This window comes from Mastacembelus armatus, chromosome 15 (genome assembly GCF_900324485.2).
Source record: "Mastacembelus armatus chromosome 15, fMasArm1.2, whole genome shotgun sequence".
In the NCBI taxonomy this organism is placed as follows: Eukaryota; Metazoa; Chordata; class Actinopteri; order Synbranchiformes; family Mastacembelidae; genus Mastacembelus; species Mastacembelus armatus.
This window is the reverse complement of record NC_046647.1, coordinates 6,728,098-6,750,322: the sequence shown is the minus strand read 5'-3', so window position 1 is coordinate 6,750,322 and position 22,225 is coordinate 6,728,098. Positions and strand designations below refer to the sequence as shown.

Below are 22,225 nucleotides of genomic sequence, written 5' to 3'. Positions count from 1 at the left end.
TTATCTCTGTTTTGGGAAAGCTCTGTTCCAGGTGGTTGGCAGCACAAAGGTCAATCTGCACATACTGATTAATGCATTTTAAAATATAATAACAAACCTAATTGCAATAACCCACAAAGGAATGTAACACATACAATATAGGATCCATATATTATCTGACAAATTTCCCAACATTGAAGTCAAACATTAAAGCATATAGCCTACGTTAGGGCCATGTCAGCACTAAAGAAGAAATGGTAAGTTAATCCAACACATAAATAGTCAGTAAATAGATTATTTTCAGCTACAAGAAGTTAAACCAACAGTTGGATGAATATTTCTTTCATGTTAAAGAGTTTCAAACAAAGGTCCCTGCTGAAAATAAATCTACAGGCTGTCATTCAGATGCAATGAAGTGTCTCACATGCACTGAAACAGTGAGACACTGGGCTATTTTTATACTGTGGCTGTTATCGAACTGTGAGGTGTAGCCCCTCATTGTGTGTTAATGTAATTTGTGAAGTGCTAGTCAGATCCAAAGGGCATTCTCCGTCTGTCTGGCGGAGCAGAAGAAACCCACAACTTCAGTCTTTTTCAGGATAATGTGCTTTACATTAATTACCATGTCTGCTTGGAATAACAACATGGTGCATACTTGCCTGAGCATTAGGTGAAGTGGAAAGGGAAAAATAATTACATACATTTCTGACAAAAAATGAAAATAATATATATTTAGTATTCTTATTGTTCTAATTGTGTAGAAATATAATCAGTTTTCTCTTTAGTACTTGCTACTACAGAAACTGCAGAAATAACAGTGGACTGATTATATATAATTACATTTGTATTTTCACTGCCAATGTACATATTTTAAACAGCTAAGTCTTTTGGTCCCCTGTGTTATACTCCTCTGTTATCTGCAGTGCTAGGAGCCAACAAACCTATGCTCTGTGGCAGCTTTTATTTTCCATGGACATATTGTGTGAGTGTGACAGTCGACCATGCCATTTAAGAACATTTCAGTCCTGCACCGAGTTGTTTACAACCTTGAGCTGAGACAAAACATCTGAGGCGTGTAGCTGGCGTATCAATGCTCGCCTAAAATGCACCTTTACGGGGTTTTGTGGCTATGCATTACCGAGTGCATGTCAGCATTGACAAGATGCATTGAATGAGCTCAGTGTGTGTGCAGCAGTAGGCCCGGGACAGGCCAGCACGGCTCTCGGGCTAAAGGCTAAAGGAGCTCAGAGGCTGTAATCCCCGGATGAAACCATCATGGCTGCCACTCGCTGAGCTGTCAAGCTCTCCACAAAAGAAAAGGTAAAAAACCGAGACAACTGTACAAATAACTCCAGCTTTATTGTTTATCTACAGCAGTGCGGTGGGTTTATCTGCAACGATATCTCAGTGCAGGGTCAAAGAAACTGGGTCTGGCTGAACTTTGTTGCCACGCGTTTTATTCTTGAAGTTATTCGTCTTTGTAAGCTCTTGTGCGTCACGTTAATTCAAATCACTCGGACGCTGTTTGAGAAAACGGTACAGCAGTTAGCTCACTTACTAAATTAGCTGCCGTGTTTACACGCCAGGAGGAGGGAAAAAGTCATATGTAAAGGTTTGGCCGTCGGGTAGTTTTATCGTAACTTCACACTAGGCGTTTGCTGCTCGTTACAAAGACAGTCTCATCACTTTGTTGTGGTAGCTCAGTCAAACTGCACAACTGTGGCATTAATCTGCTGCTAAAAAAAAAAAAAAAGTCCCGTCTGGACCTGTTCTGCTCCGTTCAGTCGGACTTTTGTTTTGTTTTGCATTTTTACCTGACTAACACCTCCCATCGTAGCGCATTTAGTAGTTTGTGAAGCCGGGTCTGAAGTTCATAACTAACAGTGGGCAGGTGAGTCTAGCTGCAGTGTCCTGCACCTGGAGGCCGAGTTTAAGTTCCTTTTTTTTTTTTTTTAATTTTAGATCTGATCTTTGTGTGGTGCATTAATATCCAGCTGCAGCTGCAGGTTGAACCAGGTCCAGCAACAGGTGGACAAAGTAACATGCAAAGTAAAACTGTATGCAGTCTCCTTTTATAGGGTGTTCTGTAAGTATTTCATAACAAAGGCTGTAAAACACCAGTATTCCTTGAGTTGTACCGTCCAGCTACAAGCAGTGTGAATTTTCGCTTATTTTTTGTGTTTCGCTGCACTTTCAGAAAACTGAAAAAAAAAACGTGGATTTGATGGATATCTCCACAGGAGATAAACAGTTTGTCAACAAGAAGAATAGGGATTGGCACGCAGGGCTCCACCTCAGGAAGACTGTTGTTCAGCCCCCGACTATGCAAAGTGAAGATAAGAATGAACCAAAGAAGATAGCGGAGGAGTGGGAGCACAGCACAGTGTGGACTTCATCAATGAAGTCCACCCAGGAAGCACAGCAGTGTGTGTGCGGGACAAATGACAGCAGAATTACGCTCAGGTTCACATGCTCTCAATGCAGGGACAATTTGGAATATTTTCCCAAAGACTTAGTGAAACACTTTGAGGAAAAACACAGAGGAAGTCTGCCAGTTTTTTCCTGCCATACATGTACTTTTAATACACATGAATTCTCCTCCCTTCAGGTTCATCTATTAAGCCACAAGGACACTTTTTCTAGTTGCAGCATTTGTAATGACAATGTTCAGCGTACATGGTCTGAATTCAGTGCACACCTGACGCTGCATCACTGCCCGAATGGCAAATATTCATGTGAACTGTGTCATAAGTTCTCTACAGGTGACGTTCAACTATTTCTAGGGCATATTTATGCACATAATTTGGGCCTGGAAGAAGCGAATGATATATTACTGCACCCACAGGACAAGAATCAGTTTGGACCTAAAACAACCACTCAAATGATGTGCTGTCAGCACTGCGGCTATGAGGCGTCTCAGAAATGGTTGCTTACTAAACACATTAATGCTGTCCATGTTCGCCCGAATGGTAACAAGAGGAGGAGGAGGAGGAAGAAAGGGATTAATTCTTTAGCAATGAAACCAAATGATCCAATCCCAAAAATGAAGCCTAGATTAACAAGAAGCACAGTTAGGGAAATGTGCTGGCTGACACAGGACTGCCTCTCTCTGCCAGGAAGAGAATTTCTGGATAAATACTGCCATCTGTCAGATCCACAAACAACACTAGAGGAGACTCAACAGTTTTTGATGAAATCTGTCACCGGGGAAACGGATGACCAGAAATGGACTAAGGCTCTTAAAACAGTTTTGTCAAATGTCCCTCAAGAAATGAACCTTCACCCCAGGTCAGAGAACAGCATAATGTTGAACCCGTCGGATCTTACATTCCTTACACTCAAGAACAGGATAACTGTAGCTCAGAATGGTGCTACTTACACCAAAAAGCTGAAAAGAATGACGTCACCAGATATAGAAGCTGTTTTCCCTGAAACTGTTGCTAATGATGCTTATTGTGTAGTTGACCAAAATGGGTGCCAGTCAAATTTAAATGCTCAAACACTTTGTGCACAGACGGAAATCAAACAAAATAATGATGTCTCAGTGTCAGCCCAGAATAAGCCATTTGAGATCATTCAAATGCAGGAAAACCGAGAGAATCGAGATTTGAAGGTTGCTCAAGAGGAACATAGCAAACACCAGGAGTCTATGAATGAGGATGGGATTCATTTCTCCACTGAGCTGAAGTTAACAAATGAGAGTGTCGAACAGACAGCCATTTACAAAGTGCTACCAAAAAATAAGAGAAGGAATCGAAGACGGAAAAGAAACCGCAGATCTAAAAAAGTGGCTAAAAGATCAGGACTGGCCTTAAAGCTAGTGCTGAAAAAAAATCCTGTGAAGGAGAAGCAGTGGGTGTCACAAAGCTCTTTGTCTACATCAGGAGGTGGTCTAACAGATCACAGACTGCCAAATCATCATAAAACAATGGAGAAGACAGCACTGGCAGCTCACAATGTGTCGCTAACAGCAGTACACCAGAAAAAAGGGGCCAGAGCATCCAAACCTGACCTACACTACCCCTCTGAAGCCATAACTTCATCCTCACCGGTGAAGCGAGGGGAAGAACTCAGCCCCAGTACTGCTGCCAGGCCAATGGGCTCTAAAAATATGGACGGGAATGAGTCCATCATGCTTGAAGGCCCGCTGTCGACGCATCAAGAAAGGCAAAATGACCCGGAGAAGTCAGTGCAGTTCTTGGAAACGGAAGTTGACAGGAGAAGTTCAGCTGGTAAGACAGGCCGCTCATATTTGAGGGCAACGGCGGAGACGTTTCCTGAGAACATACAGCTCGCAGCGTCAGCCGGTGGCACCGAGTGCCATGTGTCAGAGGATGAGGAGAGTTCAGCAGCTGATGGGGTGACTTCTTCTAGCACTTACACCAAGTGTTCCTCTGTTTCCCAGCCTGTCAATACATCACAGGGTAAGACAGCAGTTTATACTTTATAATTAGACACAATGAAGAAACATTTAAAAAGTCTTAACATGAATTTCCATTTTCTTGCATTTTTATATATATTTTAAATCTTCTGTTCTAGAGCAAATCTGATTGTTTTTAAAGTGAATATTTGCACTTTTCTTTACAGGTATGATTAACTTGGAAGATGCAAGCCTTACTCTTTCTAAAGAACAGAGTGACCCGAGTGTTGCACTGGCGACAGATAGGCATTTGCTGGCAGACTCTTGCTCAGGTCCCCTCAACAGTACCCTTTTGCCTTTTGGGAAAGACATCCACGAGGAGCCCTCTCCAGCCTCAGGCCATCAGGGGCAGCCGGTTCCCAAAAATCTGGAGAGGACCTTGAAGTTATTAGCTGTGAATCCATCTCAGTTGGTGAAGCGCCCGGTGGGAGACCAGCCCGTCGTAGTGCTAAATCATCCAGATGCTGACATCCCCGAGGTGGCCAGGATCATGGAGGTCGTGAACAGGTACAGGGGAGAGGTACAGAAGGTCATACTGTCACGCAGGACTCTGAATGCCCTTTCAGCCAGGAACGGTGAGGTCCCTAACAGAAATGACCTTACAGATACCCCACTTGATTCCACATGGCATGGCAAAAACTCTGTACAGGAGAGGTTTATTTTGAAGATGAAACTTCGTAGATTGAGCAGGAAAAAGTATGAAGTAGTGGGTGCGGGCTCTCCCAGCAGGGATGTTGCAACAAAGTTTTGCTGCTGGTTTTGCGGCAGGACCTTTACAAGTCAAGAAATGTGGATGGGCCATCAGCAGCGCCACCTGATGGAGTGGAAAAAGCCCAACTGTGAAAACTCATGAATGTCGTGCACACTGGAAACAAAATCTGGAAAAGGTGGACTTTACAACAAAACAATGATAGCCAGTCTCCTCAGTTTTTTTTTTAAGTCTTAATTAGTAGTGGTTGTTTTTGAAGAGAATCAAATCGTTGTCACACTTCCTCGAGGGTTCACATTCTCAGGGTAATTTAAACATTTACCTTTTGTCCCTCTCCCAGTCCGAGTAGCTTGATACAGAATCTTTGTAAATGAGTAATTATTTGTACAGCCACAAGGATGTGGTCATAATTTAGTTTTTTGTACTGTTTGTATGTTGTTGACGCAGTAGCTTTATTTAAGGTGATAAAAGTACACTGTCATATGGAATCTTTTATAGAACACTGTAATATGTATATATGCCATACCATTTGACTTTTATGACTCAGTTTATGTACGGGTAGGCTATACAGTGTGGTAGCTGTCATATTTATGTTTTTGGAAATGGACACAGATAACCCCTGAGATATACCAAAACACACACACACACACACATATATATATATATATATATATATATGAAGACATGATAAGCTGTGTTATTCAACATTTATTTATGACTCTTTAGTTTTTATATGCTATTCTTTATGCTTTTTTTTGCTTTTGGAAGATTCATTGTATCTGTAAAATCTTTGTTTAAACTCCAAGTTAAGTTAAAATGAGAGACATATTTCCATGCGTTCATTCAGTGGGAGCAGATTTCCCCAAAGCCCAGATTAATTTTAAACATAAACTTGTGTTTTGTGATGTAGATCATATACTTAAAAACTTCTTTTGAAATCTGGATTTGTGGAGATCAATGGGCTTGGGTGATTTGATGGTGTCTTTTTTTCCCCTTGTAGAGCTTCTTTTCTTTCGACTTGAAATGATAATGTTATAATTGCACTATGAAATGCAGATTTATAGTTTCCCATTACCTCACCTTATCAGGCCTAAGCCTCTGACAATCTCAACCAGTGTCCTACTGTGTATAAACATTTCCTTATGCAGCCATGATCACTCATTATTCAGGAACTGTCGCTTCTGTTTGTATGTCAGTCAAGGACCATTGGGTAGATGTACCTGAATTATGCATATATCCCTGTTTCTTTAGTGTCAATAACTTATTGTATATTTTGATTCAGAAAAAAAGAGATTTATTATTGTATATACTGTAGTCCAGCTAGAGGTACTGTAGCATATTACCAGACAGTTTTCACCAAGTGCCTAGGATTTTTTGTTATGCAGCAAGTGATCATAAGGATGACAGCATTACTTGTTGTTCAGAGATTAAATGAAGAAGTTTGTCAGTTCCTGGTGGTATCTTGTTGAGATATAAGAGCAGAGTTAGAACATAAGAAAGAGTTTTATTTAAAACAAAATACAGTATATGACCTTGCATCTTCTGGCTCTTTGAAGTATTACTGTGGTAAATGAATGATTTGTATACCTGCTTCCTTCTGTTATATCAACACTGTCTCATTCCTTGCATTAACTTTAATACACTTGTTACCGGCTGAGCATTAAATGACATGTTAATAAAACATGAGTTCAAAAGTTTTCTGAGTCAGTGTTACTTTAGCCCTGCATGGCCAGCAGTGCAGGCAAGTCCTTCATACAGCACTTTAACACTGAAGGAGGAGAAAAGCTTCACATTATCAGTGCTGTAAACTAGTCTCACACTATACACAGTGGGTTGGGATGCACAAGTACAGTCACTTGGCTGTTTGCCATAAAGCATCTAGTCAGGGTTATTTAGGGCTTCACAGGACAACACAGCTTGGTGGCGTCTTTGGTGTTGCTCTGGCTGTCAATCAGCACCAGAGGAATCCTCTGGTGGTTCTCAATGATGTGGGAGACACTGCTGAAATACTGTGGAAAGAATAGAGGGGGATGAGTTAGTCTAGAGAAAGAAGGATCAATTCCACTAAAGTGATACAATTAAGCTACCGTGACCAGCCAAGTAACCACTGTCACATGGTCATGGCTTCCTGGGACATTAGTAACACCTGTGCTTTTCCTGCTGTGACAAGTCAAAATGTCTTTTGTGATAAAGACCTTCGGGCTACTCAATATTTCTCAGTACTTGTACAGTAGGAGGCAGGTGAGAAAAGAATTTGAGATGATCAAATTTGCAATAAAACCTTCCCCACACTGCCTGAAGGTGGAGATAAAGGTGCATTAGTAAGACATTTAGTGTCCTTATAGACAAACAGCAAGTTCAACACGCCTGCCCAGATACACATAAACAGGACCTTTTCTACAATTCATGTTCACTTGAGGAATATTAACCCAAACAAACAATCAAAATTATACTGTACCTCTTCCCCTTTCTTCTGTCTTCCTAGTGCATACTGCTTAGTTGCTGGTATGAAGCGGATGGGGATATTGTACACTCTGCCCTTGTAAAACACCACTAATGTGTAGGGTTGTTGTGCATCTTGACCAGAGCTCCTCCTCACCATAAATGCCCCATCCTAAAAAAGAAATCACTCCCGGTCAAAACCCAGCAGGGGGCCATGGGAAATAATCCTTGTGCTGTTCAGTTGGAGGCTTTTCTCGATAGTACAACTCACTATATTTAAGTGAAACAAGGCATCATCCGCAGTCTTGCGGTCGCATGTGCTGGCATACCATGGTTTCTTAGAGATGTCTGCATCCTGAAAAGAATCAATGGAAAAAGAAGAATTTTAAACATAGTAATATATTCTGTTACTTTACTCATTTGCACCGTATAATGTGTTACGTGGATCACCTTGTCTTGGTCTGTTGATCTGTTATCTGCAGAAACGTTTCCTCTGTCAGTTTGTTCTGAGACATATGAGAGAGAAACTCTGTAATTATGATGTTTTTATAGAGTAAGATAATATAATATAGCAATATAGCAAAAAAGTTACATTTTATTTTTATGCAGAAAACCCCAGAGCATACGGACATTAACCTGCCGTGAGACACAAGCAGGAGCAGTACTTACTAGGAGAGGTTAATGGTGGAAGAGGAATTCTGCAGGACACAAATAGGCACAGTAAATTACACAGCACAAAGCTGCCATTAAAGTACATTTTTTCTCAGTTGAATAGCATTAAAATGTGTCTGCACAGTGTAAATATCAAGCCTAGTGTAAAATATGTGTTTCACCTACTTTGGTCGTTTCAAATCCAGTGAAAAAGCTTTTGGGGAAGTTTTATGGTCAGTTTGTGTTAAAGGCAGTGTCCGACCTGAATCCAGACATATGATAATTAAGTTACTGTTTAGTGAAACAAATCCAACATCTAGTTATTTTAAGGCTTATATGCTACACCTTTAAGAATCTGCATCATCTGCTTAGGCTTAACGCCTTTTATCTGAGTCATCATAGACCAGAATTAATTCACAGAAAACTTAACTGGGGTGCCAGTTACATTTCAGTGTGTGTTTTATAGCATTTCCTAGAGAAGATATATCATGTCACTAAATGTCATTGTTAAATAATTGCTCAATCTGGTGTGAACAATAAGAATTGATACTTACTTTCAAAATCCTTTGGTTTTAAATCAGGCCTCTGCAATAACATTAACAATGAGTTGATTGCATGAAAATAAGTCTAATAATTATGCAGGATTAATTTTTTTATTAAAAGCTATTCCTACCAGCCTTATAGGTGGTTTTGGTGACCTCCTGGGGAAAAAATGAATCAGAGGGAAACAGTTGATTCAGTACCTTAAAACAGTTTGAATAGAAACTGAACTTTATCATCTCCATGCAGGACTTGTTGCAGCAATGTTGTACTAGACTACTTTAATTGTACCTGAAAAACCATACTATATGAATGACATGTTGCGTAATTGATGCTTACTCTCTGGGTAAAGGTTTAGGTAGAATTGGAGGACCATTTGCAGGTTTATTACTGGAACCTGCAGGAAGACACAATGCAATTACCAGTGAATTACTATCTACCAGTTATATAAACTGTGAGGTTTGATGAACAGCCATACGTTACTCTAAGGTCATATGTTATTTTTAGAATATATACTGTATGGACATATACATATTCACTGATTTGCCTCTATGCTAAAATGATACATAGAAATGTTTCTTAACACGGTTTGCTTTAATACTCACTATCTTGTGGATCACAAACTTCATACTCATCTTCTGAGGGTTCCTGGACCTGCAAAATCACAATACTAATAATTCAGTGTCCTCCAAATTATGCAGCGTAAATTACATGTCTGTAAAACACCTGGTTTAAATTTAATCTTGCATACACATCATCACTTACAGTAGGAGGAGATCTCATCAGATTCAATCTAAAATCAAAAATCAGAAAGTAATTAATAGGGCTGTATTGGCAGAATAATATATCAATAAATTTAAAATGACTTTATTGCAACCTTCATAATGGACAAAAAGTCTTTTAGCATAAATTTGTGGTTTAGGTCTCCACATTAAATGCTGTTGGTGTCAGTCCTACCTGGGGCTGGGTTTCGGGGGTAAAAGTTGTGACTGTGCTGTGGGTTTTGGACCCAACCTGCAAGGTAGATGTAAGAACATGATCAGTCAGACTGCACCAAATTGATTTCTAAAATAGTCTCATTTTATTCTATATGTCTACACAATTACATAAATGAGCCTTAGTTAAGAGTTTCTCAAGCTGACCTGCTTTCTGGAAGAGATGATGAGTTCTCCTGTACAGATAGCACAAAGATGCAATCAAACCTTTAAGTCCACATTGTTAAGAATACCTGCAATTGTTGTTGCAGCCTACCTCTTTGTCAGGAAACTCATAAAAGTCTGAAAAATAACCAAAGTAGAAATTAGGCCATCTGTCCTTTGGTGTTTTTTAGTGTTTGTACTAACAGTTTTTGACTGTCTCTTATTGTAGTGTAGTTTACAAAGACATCATTGCCCTACAAGTTGTCTATTCAGTATCACAGGCACATGGGAGCTCTGGACTGCTGGGTTGGTTCAGCAGGTCTCTGATTACTTTTAGAGAGTAAAGTACCAATCTAGTAGATCTAGTACCAAATACTGCTAATATAATGGTCATGAGTTATTAGTATGTGTTGTTACAGCCTCAGTATTATTTTATCCACATTTCAGTCCAGATGTTTATGATCAGTAATTCTAGATACTGAACCCTTGTGAACTTGTGTTAAAGTATGTTTATTGTTGTACCCACCAGAATTAGGTGCAAACTCTGGTAAAGACGCCATCAGCCTGGAATGGTCCATTCCTGAAAATAGAAAATATTAGTATTTTTTCATCTTTTGTGCAGTACTTTTATTATAGTAGCCTGGTAGCACCAGATTTGTATCTTACTGGCAGGGGGATTCTCTGTAGGTTCTATATAGTTGTCATCATCGTTACAGCCGTCTGGACTGATGTAGTCTTCCTATGAGACAGACATGTCACATAGCTGTATTGTGAAATAAATCCTACATCAACTGTCTATGCTTGTGTAAAGTATTTACCAGTACAGAGGATATGGTGAAATATTCCAAGACACTAATAACCTAAAGATGACACAAGCCTATAGTGAAGTATGTATGTGAGCTTGAGTTAAAGTGGCTTTACTTCATCGCTCGCCATTCTGGTGGGTGCAGGTGGCAGTTGTTTGGAGGCTTTGCCTGGGCGGAGGGGCTTCCTGGGTAGACTATTGGGTCGGTCATGACAGCTGTCTGGAAAGCAGAAGCAGAAACAGGACATCAGCATTTGCATGAAGCGCCACTCTGACGTCCTCTGTGGATTGTGGCCGTAGCTCAACTGTAGTCCTAACATGGGGTCTCAGTGCACCAATTTCACTTCTGCAGAAAGTGAGCAATACGTGTGAAAAAGTGTGTGAATTTTAACATGCATCATTGAACTAATAATAAAAAAATCTGCCTTATATCCCTGTAACAAAAAGGTTGGTTTTAGTGGAACAAACCATGACTAGAGTGCAGATATTAGGGCTTTTTCTCAAATGACTGGACTGACCAAGATATTCCCCCCTTGGGAAGGAAGCAGAAGGAGTAGCGCTGAAGACTCTGTGGCTTGGAGGAGGCTCGTAGCTGTCATCCTGTGGATCTTCATATGTGTCATTATCCTGGGAACAACATTACTTGTAATGTTTCAAACAAATAAACACAGATATCTGTTGAAATAAATTAAAACTGACATTTTTTTAATACTTACATAATCAGGATCAGACAGTTGGCCATCACCTTCTCTGTCATCTTCTGTAATAAAATGCAAACCCCAGTTTTTTTCTGTTTTTACACCATAATTTATACCTCCACTACACTTCAAAAGAACATGTAGTATGTTTTACTCAGTACATTATTCTGACCACTGTGGTGACTAGTCTGTTTTAAAAAAACACCACGATCAGCGTGTCTGTACTACTTAAATAAGGAGAGAAAATAAACTGCACAAACCATCTATGACATTAACATTTAGATTACATTGTCTAAGAAATAACATTCCTGTAATATATATAGACATATATTACAATAATGTGAGAACATGTAAACAAGTAATTTTACATGTTATGTAACATGTAAATGACATGTACTTATTGAACTATTTTTTAGTAGTTTTACTCTGCGTTAGTAGTTTTACTCTGGATAAAAGGGATTTGAAAAAAAAAGTTGAATGTCTCTTTTAGTAGTAGTTTTTCTCTTTCTAGACAATAGCACCTTGATGTTAATTCACAAAATGAAGACTTTGAGATACTCACATTGGAATGGCATTCAGCATGTGTTATGAACATGGTATAATACTTTCAGTGTTGTTATAAGACACACTTGGATAAAGATGCTCTGGATATCTGTGTACTGCAGCAACCAGAGGACGATGATTGACTGTTCTTTTTCAGCATAGCAAAAGAGTTTTATAACCACATATTCTGTGCCATTTCACATGGATCAAAATGCAGCTCTTACCTTTGTAATCTCTCGCAGGTACCTTTGGACTGGGTTTGCTTTTCAGCCTGCCATTTAGAAAAATATTGACAGAAGTGATTTAACGCTGATTTGAGCACATCGTCTTGGTATTTGTACAAGGTGATTTAATGTATTAATGTGGAATTGCTTGACTAGTGGTAATTTGGCTTGAAAATAAATGCGTTCAGGTATACTATTGCCATTAAAGTATCTATTCTTGGGTCTTAAGGGGACTGGAAAGGAAAGTGAGAAACAGCCATCTGTTGAAGTTATTTTTGGTTTGTTAGTCTCTTATCCCAATGGTTGTGAAAGCGGAATTAACATTCACCACTGATGCATATAACAATGCTTCATTGAGAAAAGTTTTATCTCCAAACTTTTCATAGATTTTATAGCTCCTACACACGTCACATACACTTAGACTAATATGTGGCCATGATATTAGCATGTAGTATTAAAACACATGCAGTAAAGCTCAAGAACGTTAGGATACTGACCGTTTTATTTTATCCAGTAAGCTGCCATCATTTTTCTTGATGTCTTGAACGATCTTCTGCAGTTGCCTGGAAAACACGTAATTTGGCATTTTCATTCAGGAACCCATGTTTAGAAAATGAAATGAAAAAACAAATGCAAAAAAAAGAAAAAATGAAAAAGAAATACAGTTATAGTATTCACATTGTTACTCCCCCTTTCCCACAGGATTCTCTATGAAATCACTTCTGTGGCTAGATTTATGTTTTAACCCTGCAATTGCACGTGGAGAAAAGGCATGAGATGTAATCATGTTATACAGCACTTTTACTCACACCATACTGCAAACATGTAAGAAATTGTGGTCTAGTTTTTGTGCAAAGTGCCGAATATTGCCACAGAAATTCAAAAACACTACCAAAAAGGTCATAAGTTACAAATAAAACCAAAATGCCTACCGAATCTTTGCCGTGGCAGGAGCGGCCAGTTTACCTAATGTATCCATATTTATGATTAATCCAAGAGTTTACATTTCTGTGCCTTATTCCTTGCATTCATTAACCCCGTGCTGCCATACTGTTCTCCAGAAATGAAATGAACACTGTATCAGGCTACAAGTCACATTTGTGTGGCAGAGGGGAGGGAATTTGTTTGGCTGCTGTTGTAAGAGAAATCACTTCCTTTTTCTACTCTCCGTCTCACACACAAGCATGCACACACACACACACACACACACAAACACACAGACTTAAACATCTTCAAAGAACATTTCTGTTCTAAAAACCTTCTCACAACACAGGTTGAAACATTTTGACATGCAATGTCATGCACAGTACATCATGGAAAATACCATATTGTAAACCATATTGTACCATACCATATTGTAAAGTATTTTCTATAAGGATGGACTATAAAATATATAAAGAAGACTGCTGGGAGGATGATCCACCAGATATGGGTGTATGTGTGGTCACCATGGGGATTATTGCAAAAAAAAAAAAAATATCTGCACCACCTCTGATCACAGTTAACCACAGCTGAGAAGCAGAAATGCGGAAGCTCTGTGTTTATAAGCAATGTCCATATTGTTCAATCATAACAGAGACAGTTTTAGATTTTTAAGGAACCATGGTCATGGTTCATAATTAGAAAGAAACTTTAGTCAGCCTTTATTTATCATTCATTCTGGAGATATTGCTGGTAACTAGGTGCTTATGTGGGTAATGTCCTCTGACCTCATTAGTTTTACATCTAATTCTTTATATGGAGCTGTATCTGTATATATGCTGCACATGCTGTGTTTGTAAAACAGAGGATGAATAGAAATTGTGTTATAACTAAGTTACTGTACGTGATTAACTTGTCGGTTCTAATTCATTTCTGTAGCACTGACATGCAGAAATGATTACTAATTCTGATTATAGTGTTTTTGTTTGTACTGGGCTACCTTAACTCTTTATGAGGACCAGTGGACATTGAATATACATTTTAACTTCCTGGTTGGACAAGTATACTAGGAACCAGTGCTTCAGGTAATCACCCTAATTTTTGGTTAGGTTAAAGGTGCAATATGCAAAATGTGAATGATTTAGTGGCATCTAATGATGAGATTGCAGAATACAACCTTTTGAGCACCCCCACACCCTGTTAACAGGCACCATGGAGAGCAGGCATCACTTTTAAAACAAAACGACAAAAATATATTAACCTTTTGGGTTAATATGGGGAAACTGAACTTAAACTGAATATTTTTTGCCAATAAATCTTTACGTTTTATTTGGATTTTCACAATGAGTATGTATTTTCACAGTGAGTATGTATTTTCACAATGAGTATGTATTTTCACAATGAGTATGTCATTTTTTATTTAAGTTGGTGAATTGTTTACTTTCATACACGCACATTATGTGGCAAATGTAGTGTTGAAACTTAAATTCACTTTTATATTATTAATTTTTTGACATCCACAGACACAGATGCTCACACATGGGGATATGTGAACAGGAACACACTGTACCTCACAAACAAGAGCAGACACATGCAGACAAATGTGCAGGTGCAGTCAGGCATGTAGACAAAACTCTTCCACACACATACACACATCTGCACACACACACACGCACACACACACACACACACACACACACACACACACACAAATCCAGTTGTATGTGTGTGCAATTACAAACAGACTGTCTCCATGCACAGACACCTGCAAACATAAACACACAAAAATACGACAACATCTAATTTTCAAGTAAATATGGAGGTTTTTATACTCTACAAAGCCTACAGTCACCTTACATCACTTGGGAATTATTTCTTAAAAAATAATTCAGGAACATCCTGGCTTGAGTTTGGTATTAGCCCAACATGAGATGTATGAGTTGAGATGAAGAAAAAGCACTGAAGAACTGAAGGATGGAGACAGGGTGAGAACGAAGGACAGCAGGGAGGTGTGTGGTGACAGCTGTATTAGTGTTACTTACAGTTGGTGGATGAGACTAAACTTATTCATGTCACTGGCAGACAGATTCTGTGAAACCATCAGAGAAATCAGCTGTGAACACATTCTGACAAGTTGGGGAAATTCTTTAGACTACAGAGATCACAGATGACTATGATTGCATCCAGCAGATAAGATACAATAAGCATGTATCATAGCAGTAAGAAACATGCAGTACCCCATAGCTAACAGGAGATGGCAGCATCCCACCAAGGGCTATTTCAGTTCCGCCGTTTGTTTTTATAACTTAATGCTCATTTTATTTTTAGAGAGCTGACACTGGAAGACATTATAGGAGCTGCAGCATTAGAGGTGATTATATGCAATACATTCATGCATATACACAGTAACACCTAGTGGTACTTATTGGTGAGATATTGCAGCACCTCTATGCCTTGGAGGCTGGGTGTGTTGATGAAGGGCTCAGTAATAATATAATCCTCAAGAACAGGAGGATCAAATGAAGCAGTTTAATTTATGGACTGGTTGTAGCTTATTTAATGCAGAAATAAAACCACAAGTCATCTACAAACACATTAAGAGCTAATAGTTCATGAATCAACATTATAAAGGACACAGAGCAGAAAACACAATCTCTAAACAGAAATAAAACAGGGAGACTGTGTTGTATGCTGTTGCCTGGTTTCCCTTTTTGTGTTTCCCAAAACTGCCGACCTTCAGTTGAGGAGCTTGCCCCTCTAACCAAATAACACAACCATATTAGACGGTTTCATAAACCAGCAAACATTTAAAAAAGTTTATCCAACTGCTCCCATGTATTGTAATTTATTGTTACATTTTAATATCTGTGATGCAGTAAGGCAGCTGTGATTCGTAAATGAAAGGAAAATGATTACCATAAAATATTCAACAAATCCTGCTAAATTATGTATTCCTCTTTTCATTCATAATTCATCGCTGCAGGTCGTTACTTGCTCTGTCTCTGTTTTATATTGTCGTAACATAATGAAGATCGATGACAACAAATATTTGGGAGAATCTGAAACTGTGAATACAAAGTCTAAAGTGTGAGGCATGGGTCCAAAATGGCTAGTTAATAATATTTGGATGCCCCCTTATCTGCCGAGGCTCCTCTGAAACAAGCCGTGATGGTTTTAGCAGTTTTATGATTCATATAAGATATTCCACAGGGAGGGCTTATACCAGTGTGTGTATGGGGATATTGGTGTAACAAAAGGAAGCTAAGAAAGTTCATATGGAAGAAGTGTATAGCATAGTGAAAACCCTTTGAATAGAGTTTGTGATTTACTCATTTGTAAATCAGGAGGTACGAACACTTAATATGAAAGGTTTTACTCCTTCAAAGAACTGAACCATATCATCCCTCTGGCATTCAAGAAAAAAAAAAAACTATCTGTTTAAAATCAGACTTAGCCTTTTGACACCAAATAAAATATCAAACAGTCCACCCCAGTGGATACTCAGGCACTGCTCACGTACTGAATTATTTATAGGAGTGTCTATGGCTGTTTAAAAGAGACACAACAGCTCTACAAACAGCAGCCTCTCCTTTGTATTATAGACCTTTGTGCTATAATCTGGTCCAAACCAATAATAATTACAATACCACTAGTTTTCAGTGAACACATTGGCCCTCCTGTAATTTAAATCCCATCCAGAGCCACATCTTTGTATTTTAAAATGAACACCTCATTTTTTTCTGCAGGAAGTGCTATTTTTCCTTCTATTTTCCGATTTTTTTTTTATAAACTCATTGAGTATAAACTATTTGACTGTCAGTATGACAAAGAAAAAAGTGACCACCATTTAATGGACTGCTATATTGTCAGCTACAGGTAGGACCTGATATTCCCTTTCAGCTATAGGCCTACAGAATGTCCATGTCTATTACAGAACACATTCTTTACATCATGATACATAAAACAACCTAATATTCTCCATAAGCTACCATCAGCATATTCACAATGGGCAGATCGATCTCCTTTAGTTTCAAAGTGGTCTGTGCTGTCAAATATTTGTGCAGATACTGGGTAAGACAATCTAAAGCCAAAACCTTCATAAGGCCCAGGGCACAGCTGCTAAAGTTTAAAGTACACAACCTAATGTGAAATCTCAGTTTCACCCAAAACCAGCTGTGTGAATGGTCACTTTCTGTTTCTGTCTGCATGTGGCTTGCTGCAGGAATGGCAGACAGCAAGCAGAAACTTTGACGTACAGTACAGAACATTTGTCAAAGCTTTCGTTCAAAATTAGTTTCATTTCACGATGAAGAGAACAGCTTCACAGCTATATGCCCACAAGATTACCTTTAGTCTTTCACAGCAGCTGCACAAAGTTTCACAACTCTTAGGTGAGACTTTCCACATGTTCACAAATCCACACTAAATGTTCCAAAATTAGAGGCATTATGAGCTAATTCTGGTTAAGGTGTTTTCCCCCTTCAGGGCTCAAATACTTTGCTGTTTCCTGTATTATCCACTACAAGGGAACTGTGTTAAAATTCAAATTGGATTTAGTGAGGCTAAAAACCTAATCTGTGTTAAAAATTGTATTTGGTCCCTGTTTTTTTTTTTTTCAATTCAGCCACATACATTTGATAAAACACCCCGTTATAAAGCACAAATTTATATTTCAGTATGCCACTGTAAATGTACCAGCAGCAAGTAATCATGTGATACATGGTACCATAGATATGTGTGCAGGCTGTCCTTTTTAAAAGGCTTTTGTTTGTGGTGTTGATGTCATACGCAGGAGTTGAAAGTGACTTCCTTACACAGCCACCCCACACAGGCAGTGTCCCAGAGATGGAGGCTGACAGCTCTTTTGATCTACTACATCTCTCTTTTAACCTGTCTACCTGTTCGAGCAAACATGGCATCAAAAAGATGGAGATTGCCTTTATCTACAATATGCTGACTGGCTGTCATTCCCATCCACACTGTAGTATACAGCCCCTCACCACTCAGATGGGAGATATTCTAGGTATAATGTGAAGAAGATGAATTCCAGGCAGTTTAGATCTGTCTTGCTTTTATGACCTTTGCACCACCTACTGTATAAACATCATATGTAAAGTAGGCCAAAAGGCAAGGGCCGGCAGCAGCCCACTTGCTGGATGACATTCAGAACCCACAGCACTGGCCCTCTCTGCCCTTAGACACATGCTGGACTACCGATGAGTAAAACAGAGCTCATTATAAAACACTTATTCTTACTTTTCTGCTGTACTTCCAGTACAGGTGTCGTAGTAAAGGCACAATGCTGCCCTGTATAGGTTAAAAAAATGATCTGCTGAGGCATAATGAGTTCACAGGGATGTGCTGTAATGACATTGGTTTAACACATACAGAACTGTTCTCCTGTTCTCTGATATGTTGTCCCACAGAAAAGTTGGATTGTAGGATGTCTTCTACTTCACTGAAGTTTCAGTTCTCTGTGTATGTGCATTAGAGGTTTCCACATCACACCTGTGTATTTCACACTTTTGTCTATGATTTACTTCTGAACTAGTGTAGTGATGTCACAAAATCATAAACTGTAATTTAAACGGAGCAAAGATGAACTTGCCCCTCCAGATAATGTAAATACTGGACATACAGCGGTATTCACAGTGAAATTCAAACATATAAACCTCCTGTTATTTTTAGGTGGAGCAGGGGTCCATGTTGTGTGCAGTACGTATAAGGTGAGTACATATTGGTTCTGTTTCTGTCTCCTTTGTTACACAGTAGTAAATCAACCTGTCCTAAAGTATGAGAGTTAACAGCTGCTCTTGTAAGATCCTTTTGCTCCAGGAAGTGACATTTCACTGACAGAGGCAACTACAGGTTTTCAAGAATATAAGAGGAACTGGAAAGTTACCAATAATAACAACATTTGTAACAGAAGAGGAAGAGTGCCACCTACTGAAACTCACCCTCAACAGAAAGTCCATGGCCAGACAGGTCTCAAACTGACTTAGTGTGATTTAGCTAGAGATGTTACAACAAAAATCTTGTTGAACACAGACTAAATATTAAAACTGCTCTGTCTTACACAGAAATGAGGTGAGTACAAGATACAGGGACACACAAGGACAAAGCTATCATTAGGCTACATAGAGTCTCTTTATATACATATAGCTCTACACTACGCTGAAGAACAAATCCATCAGTTAACTTATTTAGTCACAACAAGAGACTCCAGCCATTCTAGCTCTATGGGCTTGTTGTAGGCTCAGCAATGCAAAATACTAACATCAGTATCGCATAATGATTCATCATCTGGGACCTGTGAATGTCTTTACTAGAGTTTGTTTCCATCCATCCAGTACAGGTTGAGGTTTGTTAGAACTGAAAATGAAAAGCAGATGGTGCTGAGTTAAAAGAGCAGACTTCATGCTCTGTGGACCATGACTATGTGTGCACAGCTTCATGCTGATTCATATAATGATTATTGAGATATTTCAGTTTGAACCAAAGAGGTGGCTGAACTGACACACCGTCTTCCCTAGAGTAATGTCATTACTGGGCATAAAAGCAACAAAGGAAGCCCCCATTATATTTGTAGTCTTTAATGCCTGTAGATTATAGGCCAATGGATGAGATCACCAAAGTTACTAGTATGTAACCAACCGGACCTTGAATATCTGCTGCAGATTGCATGGTATACCATTCAGTAGTAATCTGACATAGTTCAACATTAGACATGTGAACTACATATTTGAACCTTGTGGTACTGCTATAGGAAAAATCAGGGGCTCACAAAAATCCCTAGGATCCATGCTCTGGGAATCGTGTGTATAAAATCTATCCAACTCTCGATGACATGTTTGAATTCAAAGTGGTGGACATGGCTGTTCATGGAGCCACACTGTTAGCAAGCATAAAAACTAAATGCAGGAAAAAAAAGTCTACACAGCTACAACTTATATGACCTGATGATGTGGGACTGGAAATGTTTATCAGACTCTGTAGCCTTGAAGCTGGTTAAACCGAAGCTATGTGTAGCCAGCAGTATAGTTATGGTGAAATAATTGTGTTCAGTACTAGCACGTGTTTACCTGAGCTTAATAGACATCTGGTGTATTGGCTGGATCTGCAGCTATGGGCTCTATCACTCAATACACATACTGTATATATATGTATTTTTCATTTCTACACTGGTAACTTGCACATCAAAACCTCCTTTCTGAAACATTACCCATTTTAACTTAAACTCTGGGGGCATACAGGGGGTACGATAGAAGCATTTTCATGATGCAATGCCCCTCTTAAAGTGGAATCAGTTCAGGATCAGTGAATAATGAATAAGAGAGCAGATTATTGCTCTTTTTCATAGTGTGACCACTAAAAAGATACATATGAACAAAAGCTGCAGTGGAGGTATTTCTGAGATGATATTAGGATCCTCAAAATATTAAATATTAGGAGGTTATAAACCCACGCTTCAGTGATTTCACCTCATATGATCGTCTTTGAACAGTTCCTCACTTATATTGAAGCAGATTTAATGATACTTAAAAAAGTAGAGATTACAGCTTTAATAGCCTCGTGTACTTTCAGCCAAACTAAGACAGTTTTTACCTGCACTCATTGTGTCAGTGTACCTCTCAGAAACCCCTGGCCCTCAAAGATTGTACATACAACAGCAATGTTTGTGAAAAAGCAGTGAGAATCAAAGCAGAAGTTACAACAGTTGTACTTCCATATAAGGAGGGGCCGCTCAGCATGCACAGAAGTAATGCAAGCATAAGATTACGCTTGTCGTGTTTCATATCCTGGAAACTCTCCTCGGTTTTTCAACTTTGGAAATTTGTAGTACTGATTAAGATTCATAGCAACATTTAAGGATTAATTTATTCAAGAAAGAGAACTGTAAAAGTTTAGTATTCAGCTCTGTCAACAAGAAAAACAAACTGCTGTAAACATAATTGATTTTAAACTAAAATTGTGCAAAGAGTTACATATTGTAAATTGAGTTTGACAGTTGTTATTTCAGCAAAACAGACACAAATAGCTTTAGGGAATGTAATTATTCTGTTGTTTTTAATACCATAATTATATAATAATAGTTGCCTGGGAGGATTTGTCCATTTTGATGTAATTGAAATGATAAACTCAACACAGCCTCAACCCTGGTATGATCCTATATGAATTAACAGACTATGCAAGTGCAAAAAGGATAAAAAGAGTATTTTCTGGACAATGCAGGTGGAAGAAGGAAAATGTGGGGGAGTTACTCACCAGAAGCCTATGTCCATTAATTCCCAGTCTGAGTACAGTCGTGGCACATTCTTGCATTTTGTTCTGAGGACAGCAAACGTATTCATAAGTTTTGTGAAATTACATTTACATGTAAATACACGGATGAAGTGAATTCAGTTCCAGGATTCTTATCTTTAAGTCATCTAATGCCAACACTTTAACAATTGCTACAGTTGTGTATGTACAATATGACATAACACCTGACCCACATACCCATATTAGCTAAAACAAACTCCTGACATTAAATAGGTCACCTCAGTATCTTCCGGTTTTGTGATAGTGATTTATTTTGTCTCCCATTTTTCTTGTACTCACCCTGCACATAAAGAAGGCTACTTGTGCCTGGTCCCACCCCTCACACTCCTCTCTGGACGGCGGGTTCATTTCTGTCTCAACAGGGAACCTCTGAGCTAGAGTGTGCTTTTGGAAGTACAGTAATAGACTGACCCGTCATGCACTGCAGCTCCAACACACCAGCCAGCTTCAGCAGGGAGAAGTACACACAGGGAGGTCACCTCATTAAAACCAACACATATTCTCCCCCTCCCTCTGCTTCATCCATAAGTAATGTGGCAATTCTTGGTATTTTCGAAAATTGTCTCAGAGATTGCACTGGGACATCCATAAAAGGAAAGCAGGAACTTCCTTAAAGTCTTTTAATGTAACTGACTAGAGAAATAAAAGTGTCAGATTAAACTTCTCAGTTTAGGAGTCTGTAATTTGTTGTACACTTATTTTTGTGTCATTTTTATGCTGGTTTTCATACAGATTCACCAAATATGATGTAGCATGTTAATCAGAGAGGTTTAGAGGTGCTGGAATACCTTCAGACAGGTCCAGGCTAACTGGTCCTAACACACTGTATCTA

At 38.9% G+C, this 22,225-nt stretch overlaps 2 protein-coding genes across 4 annotated transcripts; one reads left to right on the top strand and one right to left on the bottom strand.

Moving 5' to 3' along the window:
* The first annotated feature begins 1,207 nt into the window (after window positions 1–1,207).
* znf518a (zinc finger protein 518A) lies at window positions 1,208–6,802 on the top strand. The gene is made up of 3 exons (XM_026308627.1): window positions 1,208–1,299; window positions 2,177–4,403; window positions 4,567–6,802. Exons 2-3 carry the CDS (start codon window positions 2,204–2,206, stop codon window positions 5,250–5,252), a joined length of 2,886 nt encoding a protein of 961 aa, XP_026164412.1. The 5' UTR covers window positions 1,208–1,299; window positions 2,177–2,203; the 3' UTR covers window positions 5,253–6,802.
* Window positions 6,593–21,864, bottom strand: blnk (B cell linker). Of its 3 annotated transcripts, XM_026308628.2 has the most exons (24): window positions 21,673–21,864; window positions 21,337–21,399; window positions 15,114–15,160; window positions 12,648–12,713; window positions 12,151–12,197; window positions 11,402–11,445; window positions 11,204–11,312; window positions 10,802–10,905; window positions 10,547–10,619; window positions 10,407–10,460; window positions 9,993–10,018; window positions 9,884–9,912; window positions 9,699–9,755; window positions 9,507–9,534; window positions 9,347–9,395; window positions 9,081–9,138; window positions 8,875–8,902; window positions 8,756–8,786; window positions 8,388–8,463; window positions 8,220–8,248; window positions 8,001–8,056; window positions 7,822–7,905; window positions 7,567–7,722; window positions 6,593–7,117 (listed from the first exon to the last, which is right to left on the bottom strand). In XM_026308628.2, the coding sequence occupies exons 1-24, from the start codon at window positions 21,739–21,741 to the stop codon at window positions 7,001–7,003; spliced, it is 1,500 nt and encodes a 499-aa protein (XP_026164413.1). In that variant the 5' UTR covers window positions 21,742–21,864; the 3' UTR covers window positions 6,593–7,000. The 3 variants fall into 3 exon arrangements, with proteins under 3 accessions (XP_026164413.1, XP_026164415.1, XP_026164414.1); XM_026308630.1 differs by lacking the exon at window positions 15,114–15,160 and having other exon boundaries at window positions 21,673–21,826; XM_026308629.2 differs by lacking the exons at window positions 15,114–15,160; window positions 21,337–21,399; window positions 21,673–21,864 and adding an exon at window positions 13,083–13,473.
* Between the last annotated feature and the right edge of the window lie 361 nt (window positions 21,865–22,225).